The following is a 9375-nucleotide window of genomic DNA, read 5'->3' as shown; positions in this document are numbered from 1 at the left end:
TTTATAAAAAGCCGAGAAGAGAGGACTAGTGGGATTATAAGGGACCTGAGCTAAGCCTAATGAGCTCTTTATTATTGGGAGAGAAGGAGAAATTCTTAGGTAGCGCTTTAAATTTTGGCCACTCTGTTCTCTGTGTGTAATTGTTGAAGGACCTCACAATAAATACAATACGATGCATTGACTCCATTAGAGTCACAGATTCACACCCTTCAGCGACCCTTCTCTATTTCTTGAGGTTCTTGGCCTTGATTGCTTCGCTAGTATGTGAAAGAAGCTATCATTTTCTTGATTCTCCGATGGGTTGTTGTGTAAGCACTCATGGCCATGGAACTTCAACAAAGAGCCAGAATTTTCAAGTGGGATCTGAGTCTTTGAAACCCAAGTCAACTCGTGAAAGTAGAGCTCCTCCCCCTTCTGTTGAAGAAGAAACAGTCAAAGAAGTCCTTTCTGAAACTCCCAAACTCAAACCATCATCATCATCACCACCGCTAAAACTACCCCAACTTCTAAAGCCGATCAAGAATCCACTACAGGAACTCCAACATCAAGAAACTAAAAAGAAGAAAATCCACATTGAGCCACCATTTCTTGATGAGAAGATCGAACCAAATAGGCACAAGGATGAACTCATTTTCCAAGAAGAAGAGATCGCTGAACAACAATCGTCAGAAGTCTGCAGTTTGAGTTTCAGCGAGACTGTGTCAACTACGACCTTCAACAATGACAAAAGGGATGACGACGACGATGATGATGGCGAGGAAGTGAAGCAAAGAGTAAAGAAATCTCCAGTAGCGAAACTGGCTCCAAGAAACAGGGCAGTCGTGGGCGATTTTGGCCCCAAGCGAGACAGGGTTGTGGGGAAGTCACCCAACAGTAGAACGGATCAGTCGCCGGACAAAAGAAACAATGCAGGTCGTGGAGGTTCAGTGAGGTTGGTTCAAAACAAGGAATCGGGTACTTATCAGGCGGGAAGGCGAGGGTTGAAGCCTGACACGAATGGGAGAGACCCAGGGGAGAGCTCCGGAAGGAGGTCCAGGTCGCCTGCCACAAATAGATCTACAATGGGTCGTAGCCCGTCATCAAGGAGGGTGAACGGGTCTCCGGGTCGGGCAAAAACGGAAATTCCCCGGAGCGGTGGCGGTGGCACGGAGGGCAAGTGGCAAAGCACATCAAATACTAATGGTACAACAGCAAATGAATCGCTTGAAAACCCGCTTGTTTCCCTTGAATGTTTCATCTTTCTATAAAGAGTGACAACATTCTCGCCGGAATGACTGTTCTCCGGTGGGTTTATTGGTTCATTTATTTCTGAGGGGTGGTTTAATTTGCTTTCGTTGCGTATATCGATCAAAGGTCAATTTGGGAATGAGGACTGCAGGATATGTTATTGTGTTGTCATGGATACTGGATATGCAATTCCATTAATTGACCTGTCGTTTTACTTCACTTGCCTCATTATTCTCATCTCATGCTGTGTTGGTGGGAAGGCAAGCTTGCCTTGCCTACCTAATCCACTGTATATTTTTTCTTAACGTGCCTGTGATATAATCTCCAGAACAATTAAATATTTATATCAGAATTTATGTTAAATTAAATAAAAAATACATAATTAATATATAAATATAAATATAAATATTTAATTTAATATTTATTAAATTTATTCTCATATAAATTTAAATTTTTTTTTTATAACAGAGTTCTGAATTGCAAATCAAAATCAGATTGCATGGGTGCTTCCTACATTTGCAATAACCAAGCTTTGTAAATTAAAACTAAAAGTTGATAATTATTATAAGAAATTACATTTTTCAATAATTTTTATTAATTTATACATTTTATAAAATTATTTAAACCGAGAAATTAAAGGTATCAAATTCAACAACAATAATAAACATATCTAATAATTTTTATTTCGCCGTTTAAAAACTCATTACACTTTACTATTTATGTAACATAATTTAATAAAATTCATATTATAATTAATAATAACATTTCTTGAAAAAAAAAAATGAAACATTCCATCAAAGGGAGCAAGAAGTACCAAAATAGACCACCCAGCTTAGTGCCTTGATGATTAATTTAATGAGATAGATTTATTTCGCATTGAAGACTAGCGTAATAAATAAATATTATCTCTATTTAAAAATGTAATATGAGATCACAGTATTTTGTTTAATGGCTTGTCTCATTGATTGCCGTCTTGAGTTAAGTAATAAGTTCTTTTTAATGGAATTAAATTAAATCAAATATGTTAATTACAACTCTAATAATAATAATATCAAACAGCCTCTAAGCTTTTTTGGTTGAGAGTTAGGACAATGGTACGATGAAAGTGTGTTGGAGGAGGAAATGGGATTGAAATTTGGGATGGGATGGAGGGAAAAACATCCTCTTTGCAGCCGTTGAGGATTGAAGACAAAGCAGTGGTCCTAATTTTAATGTTAAGCTGCTAGTGGTTTTAGATTTTGGCTTTTATCTGTAAACAATAATGGCAAAATATTTTCCATTAATTAATTTTGTTTGGTTGTTTTGGATTCTTTCGTGCACAAACAACAGCCAGCAGTCTACCATTTCCCAATCAAATTCTGTGATAAAAAAGAATGCTCCATGGTTCGAACTTCAAAATTTTCAGTTCATGATATCCATTTATTTTAAATTTTCTTATTTTTAGCCGTTTGTTCATTAGTTTTGGATGGAGAAAGAATGGCTTGTATTTCTAACCCTCCAAACTCCAATCCATCTAGCAAACCCTAGATGAGGAGAAAAATTTTAATAGCGTAATTAAATTCAATTCAGGGATTAATTCGCTGAAGAGATTGAGTGAATGAATTAATAGTTTAATCAGTAGATTATTTAAAAAATTAATTAAATATATAAATTAATTTAAAAAATTAAATAACATTCATTATTAATGTAAATAAATAAATAAATAAAATTAATTAATTAAATTTTAATTATTTAAAATAAAACTTTAATATTTATTAAGTTATATTTATATAATTCTTAATAATGTTTATAAATTTTATATAAAAGTATTCGAATAATATAATGTATAAATTTTTTTTTTATAAATGTATAATTCACTTTTTAATATTTATAAAATATTAAAAACATATTAAAAAATAAATATATTAGAAAAAAACATATAACTATTAAGTTAACTTAATTGATTTTATCTTTAACGATGATGTTTTGAGTTCAATTCTCTATGCCAACATTAAAAAATAAAGATTTTATTGAATAATTAAATCATTCAAGTCAACCAGCTCATAACGATTCACTAGTTCAACTGCCGAGTCGATTGAGTCACTTTACTATCTAATTCAATTACTAACTCAAGCTAATGTAAGAGTCGGTTCATTAATTCAATCGACCAGTTCAATTTACATTTAGTAACTATAATTTATGTATAATGTTATATTATGACTATTAATTATGGTGAGATCGAATTGTAAGTGAAAGCTAAACGAAGAAGAAGAGGAAGAATTGGTATTTTATTAATAAATAATTTTTGCCGTAAAAATGTGATAGAGGGAAAAGAAAGAAAATGAAATAATATAGTGAATCTTTTGGAGGAGGAAAGGTATTTTTTTTAAAATAAAATTAAAATTTAAAATTTTTTTATATTAAATTGAAATTTATAGATGAAAATTATTCATCTCTTAAAGTTTAAGAGGATAAGAAAGAATTACCCTTAAAAAAAGGTATTTTCCCTAAACAACAGTTTTAAAATGAGTCAAAATCTGAAAAAAGTGTTTTTCAATCACAATCCGGCAAAGCCCAAAGCCAGCAAAAGGCCCAAAACGACGACTTATAGATTAAATGGGGAACTCCTTGCAGCATATAAGATTCATCTATTGTGGTAATGAATGCGCTAGGCCATGTTTTTTTACAGGCATTCAAGTTAGACTCTGGTCTCTGGTTAAACGGTAAGCCACATTGGGATTGAATTTTTAGTAATCAGAAGCCCATCCTATCTCTTTGGTGCAGTCTTGAAGCTTGAGTTAAATTTATGACAAGCCCTACTTATTTGGAAAGCCTCCCTTGCAAGAAGTGGAACAGAAAGGGTTCCACTTAACTGTTAGTAGTGGAGATGGTGATGGTATCCATGACCATAATAATTGGCTTGTTACAAGAAAATTCACTCAATATGAAACAAAGGAAGGCCATTGAACTCTCCCCATAATGTTACATAAATTACATTCTTCAATTTCTCACAGGTAGACTAATCCAATGTGATGGGCAAAACAATCCATCTTCTGGGATCCAATTCTATCTAAAAATCTTTTGAACATGCAAATATGAAGCAAAGATGAATCTGGGAGCAAGCCTAGCACACAGTTTGAGAATAATAACTCTTCTCTGCCCAAGCCATCCACCCCATCAAAAACTAATGCTATATGTACGAGACATTCTCTATGGTAAGAAGTAAAAAAAAAAGAAGGGAAAAACCTCTATTCCAGAAATATGTAGACTGTAGTTGTGATTATCGTTTTTATATCACAATAGCCACTTTCACATGCTTAGTTTTCTCGACTCAAGCTTGAGCTTGTACTTGAGTTTGCATTGGAGATGGGGTTTGAAAATGAATTCACATGAAGTTGGTGAGTGCAGCAAACGGGTTCAGGAGGACAAGGCACAGGCGCTGGATGTGCTATAAAGGTAGGAACATTATCTCCAGGCATCAACACTGAAACTCCATTGGCATATACAGTCATCTGAACAAATTAAGCAAAAGATCAAGGTTTTAAACAGTTGAACTTGTTGAAGTGAAACTATCAATGTTAAAAAAGCATAGAAAGTCATGAGATCAATATGTTAACCAGAAACATGACAATTTCAATCGGATAATGACATGGATTGCAAGCTGATCTCATCAAGACTTGCACATTATACAATAAATGTAATTTGAAGCACTGCAATTCAATAAATATATGAATCCAGTCATTCTACAGATCATATCACTATTATAATCCAATAAATGAATGGATGCTGATCCTAAAACAGTGTCTTTAAAAATGTCAAGAACAAAACTCTTCCTGGTTTTTCAAAAAAAATGCTGTGAACAAGATCCTGATTCTGGTTGTGTGTAGTAGATAAATATTTAATCTCCATCCAATGAACTTTTGCAAGCATACATATATAATAAACCAAAGAACATTATCCGTAGGGCGGGTGAGGGAGAGAGGCGTGCTGGGGGAAGTAGAGAAGAATTCCACTGCTAATAATGTTTCATTTGTTCATAATTCCTAAACCTACAATGTAAAAAGATTCATACAATAATTTTAACATTTTTAGATTTAAGATTCATACAATAATTAGTTGATTATGCAAATCCAATTATATTAAGTTTTGTGTCCATCTGATACATCATTGAACATAGCAGTACTTAGATTCATCTCATGAGTAGAGTTTACTTTTGGATTTGGAACCATTGGAAAAAAAAAATAACGCCAATGAAAAACATCAAACAAAAAAAATGTTCAGAAAGTTTGATCACGTGTTAGTGTTTTTTTATAGTGCATTTTCCTCTCATTTTCTTTGTTATTTCTGAGATCAGGTAATAACATAATCTCAACAGTTGGCATTGCACTTCACTTTTGCGGTTTTGTCAATTTTTATATGATGGTTTGAGTATATTTTGCGGATGCTTGGAGACAAAACAATATTTTTTTTTGACGATGTTATGCAATATAATAAAACTGCCAAAAGACAAATGTATGACTTCTATCCACTTACAGCTGGATTTTGTGAGCAAGTATCTAAAGACTAAATGTGGGGGCAGAGTAATTGGTAAAGAATTTCAATAGCAGTCTCAAACTCTTATTCTGAAGAAATCACCATGAGCTCTAAATCAGTATGTCCTTTTGTGATATGAGAATGCTTTGTAAACAAGCTTCACTCTATGGTTGAACCTTTGTCCTATGCTTTTTTTGGACTTTTCCTAATTGCCATGAGGCTTGATTTGTAACTAAACATCACTTCAAGTCAAAGATCAAGATGCTTATACATTGATGTGGAGCCAATGTGTCTGAAGAAAGTAAGCCCCCAAACAAGAATAACTGTTAACTTCTACTTCGGGACCTCTTGAAATGCAATGTTCCCCTAACTGATAATCTGAAAACACTTTAGAGAGCATCCTGTCTAAGTTGATAAGAATATGTATGGCTCCTTAACAATCATATCATAATAGGGTAAAATGATTTACACTTGACACACATGGCTATTCTCATATAAGCTATTGGAGTGATCCTCAATACCATAATTTTCTATAAACTTTAGAATTTTGTCATGGTTTCACGGTGTAGAAGAGATGGCTAATTAGCATTTGGTCACTTGTAAGGTTGAGACAACTTCTTTTGTAGGCCATGGCCCTCATAAGCTTTTAGCGTTCAAATGAACACTAAGGTTGGATTAAAAGGTGGGGCTTGTGTGTTTCTTAAAAGGTATGGAACAGGGTAGACCACAGATGTGATGCATCATGCAGGACCCCCTCATAGGATGCTCCAAAATAAAATATCAAACCTAAGCCTAGATAGCTTATATCTCCCATCATAATAGAACACAACCACAGGACTTAAAGCCGGTTGGAGTGGACACACAGATAGATTTGATAATAAGATGATAAACTGGGCTTGTCCAAGGGCACTGGCCATGCGGGGCAAGATAAAAGATTGGTACTATTGACCATAATAATCAACCAACATGCACTGATATATACAGGTGGGTCTAAATAACAAGAAGTACATCTATCTTGTGAGCCTTTGGCTTGGGACCAATCATTCATTCAATAGAAAACTTAAATTCTTGGATGGGCCATTGCCAACAATCATAATTAGGAGATAAGACAGTTCCTAAATGATGAAATTTTGACTAATGGATGTGAATGCATATTAGAAAACATTAGTTTAATCATCTTCAAAGTCAGGACTTATGCAAAAGTGCATGCACACAGAAAGCTTCCAGGGAGGTTTTCGTGTGTAGTCATTGAATTACTCTATGAACCCTTAAATGGTAAAACCCAAGGTCCAGTTAAATATGTAAAAGATAATAAGCTCATTCTTTTTAGGGATATAAAAAAATGGTAAAACCTACAAATAATACTAAGATTTTATACTACACATTAAGGCTATGCCCAGTCCTCAGAAGGGGGGTGAAGAATTACATGATCAGGATGTAGACTAAATAGGCCAATGTAATTGAGAAATCTCTGCTGTATATGGAGATTTCATATTTGGCAACGAGAAATGGCAGCAAAGCAAATAAAACAGGGAAATATGAAAAGCAAACAGAAGTAAAACTCAGAAGCAAGAGAAATCAACACGTCCAGATGCTAAATTAATGAGCAAAATTTATTGTTATCTTCTGGACTGGAACAATAACAACTAGGATAAAACCCCTTAAGAGAACACAAATTCACCTTCAACCAGCATAATTATGATTTAACAAAAACATAAAAACCATAAATTAGAAAAATAAACCATTGGGCAGTAAGACTGCATGTTAGACCAACAATCATCACTATTGAAAAAAAAAAAAAATCGTCCAAGCCAGAACAGCCAGTAAAGAACCCAAGAACGAAAGAAGCAAATTTACCCCAAAACTAAAAACTTTATGTTTAACCCTTTCAAGAGTAGAAGAAACCAGACACCACTGAAACTAAACAAGAATATTATCATCAAAATGTAATTCTACAAAAACTAGGAGAAAAGGGTCACTCACTTTTGGTGATGGGTGGCCAAGCTTGGCATTGAACCCCATCTGGGACTCAAGGTCACCATGGGTTCTGCCAGAGGCGGGTCTGAGAAATCTTTCAAAAATGGCCATGACTAAGAACATTGAGATGAGAATGGCAGTTGCTACAAACCCAAAGGACACTGCATTGACAGAGTTATCAAAGTGCCTCCAACGGTCATCTCTTGGCATATTCAATAATGGAGCTCCAATAGGCGGCCAAGCATTATAGCCACCATGTTGTTCAACCATTTTGGGACTCTAAATTCTAGCTCATAAGAAGCTCCCTTCCACTATCATTACACTGTTCGTGAGAGAGAGAAAGAGAGAGAGAGAAATTTATGGAGTGTTATCAAAAGGCAAGGTGGTCCTCAAGGCTTTTTGCAACAGAATCAAAGCTTGAAAGAGTGCTTAAAAAACTTGTTTATTTGAAGACCTCAAAAAGGAGAAACCAAGAGAGAGGAGGCATGTGGGCTATCTATTCTACACAGATAGATGACTAGAGAGAGAGAGAGAGAGAGAGCTTTGGAATATAGATAGCTTGCTTGCTTTTAACACTGCTATTTAGTCTTTTAAGAATATTGTCTAAAAAATAATTTTATAATAATTTCAATTAATATATTTAAAATATTATTTTCTTTTGGTTGTTGAAATTGACTTTTCAATTTATTTATTTAGAACTCTTCCTATTCGTAATAGCGTGTTATTGTTTTTTTAGATAATTTTCATAGTACTTTCTTAAATTTTATTTCAAATTTCGCTTCCACCTTTTAATTTTAATTTATTATTAAAAAAATTTTAAATTTTTTATTTTATTTTACAAAAAAATCTCTTAAATTAAAAAAAATAACGAAATTATACTTTCATCTTGCTTCCTCTCAACATAAAAAAAAACCACAGACGTTTTAATTATTATTTAGATTTATTATAATAATAATATTATCATAATATTTGCTTTTTGAAAAACAGAAGAATTTTTATTTTTCACTGAAAAATATTTTTTTAAAATTACATTTATAAATATCATACTGTTAGAGAAATTTTTTTAAAATAAAATTAAAATTTAAAAATTTTTAATAATAAATTAAACTTAATGGGTATAAGTGAAATATAAAATAAAATTCAAAAATTAACTATAAAAATTATCCAACTTATCTCTTGATTGGTTTAAAATATTCTCACCTTTTTTTTAAAAAAAGAAAATATATTTTTAAAAAATTTATTTTTAAGAAATTTATTTTATAAAAAATATGATATAAATGTATTTATACAAATTAATTTCTAAAAGTGATTTTTTTTTTCCAAATTATAGAAGATAATAATGTCACTAATTAATCGATTAAAGAGCAACTTATCAAAACTTCACCTAACTTTAAAAAAAAAAAGGAAAATCCTTATTAAGATAAGTTGCTGCCCTCACAGCAAAATGATTTGATTGAGAGTAATATCAACTTAGTAATTTCAATTTTTTATGAAGTGCTAAAATTTTACTTGTTCTTATGGCCATTATCTGTAGTTTTCTAAAAAATTAAGGTTATTAATTTCTTCATTTATCAGGAAGTAACTTCCATGCAATCTAGTTAAATTATTTCATAGAAGTTCACTTTCCAAACAAGGCCTTAATTTAATAATATAAATCAA

The 9375-nt window shown here is 32.6% G+C and overlaps 2 protein-coding genes across 2 annotated transcripts; one reads left to right on the top strand and one right to left on the bottom strand.

The window, feature by feature from the left end:
• LOC110661979 (uncharacterized) lies at positions 1-1446 on the top strand. Its single transcript, XM_021820841.2, has one exon. It carries the CDS (start codon positions 297-299, stop codon positions 1245-1247), a length of 951 nt encoding a protein of 316 aa, XP_021676533.2. The 5' UTR covers positions 1-296; the 3' UTR covers positions 1248-1446.
• A 2680-nt stretch (positions 1447-4126) lies between these two features.
• Positions 4127-8262, bottom strand: LOC110661977 (uncharacterized protein At5g65660). The gene is made up of 2 exons (XM_021820840.2): positions 7723-8262; positions 4127-4718 (listed from the first exon to the last, which is right to left on the bottom strand). Exons 1-2 carry the CDS (start codon positions 7984-7986, stop codon positions 4524-4526), a joined length of 459 nt encoding a protein of 152 aa, XP_021676532.2. The 5' UTR covers positions 7987-8262; the 3' UTR covers positions 4127-4523.
• Between the last annotated feature and the right edge of the window lie 1113 nt (positions 8263-9375).

The sequence above is a fragment of the Hevea brasiliensis genome, chromosome 11 (assembly GCF_030052815.1).
Source record: "Hevea brasiliensis isolate MT/VB/25A 57/8 chromosome 11, ASM3005281v1, whole genome shotgun sequence".
NCBI classification, from domain to species: Eukaryota; Viridiplantae; Streptophyta; class Magnoliopsida; order Malpighiales; family Euphorbiaceae; genus Hevea; species Hevea brasiliensis.
The sequence above is the reverse complement of the archived record's forward strand: the minus strand, read 5'-3'. Positions and strand labels throughout refer to the sequence as shown.

Coding starts and splice junctions, on each gene's coding strand:
- LOC110661979 (XM_021820841.2), top strand. CDS start 297: ATGGGTTGTTGTGTAAGCACTCATGGCCATGGAACTTCAACAAAGAGC.
- LOC110661977 (XM_021820840.2), bottom strand. CDS start 7,986: ATGGTTGAACAACATGGTGGCTATAATGCTTGGCCGCCTATTGGAGCT. Junction 4,719..7,722: donor TTGGCCACCCATCACCAAAA/GTGAGTGACCCT, acceptor TAATTTGTTCAG/ATGACTGTATATGCCAATGG.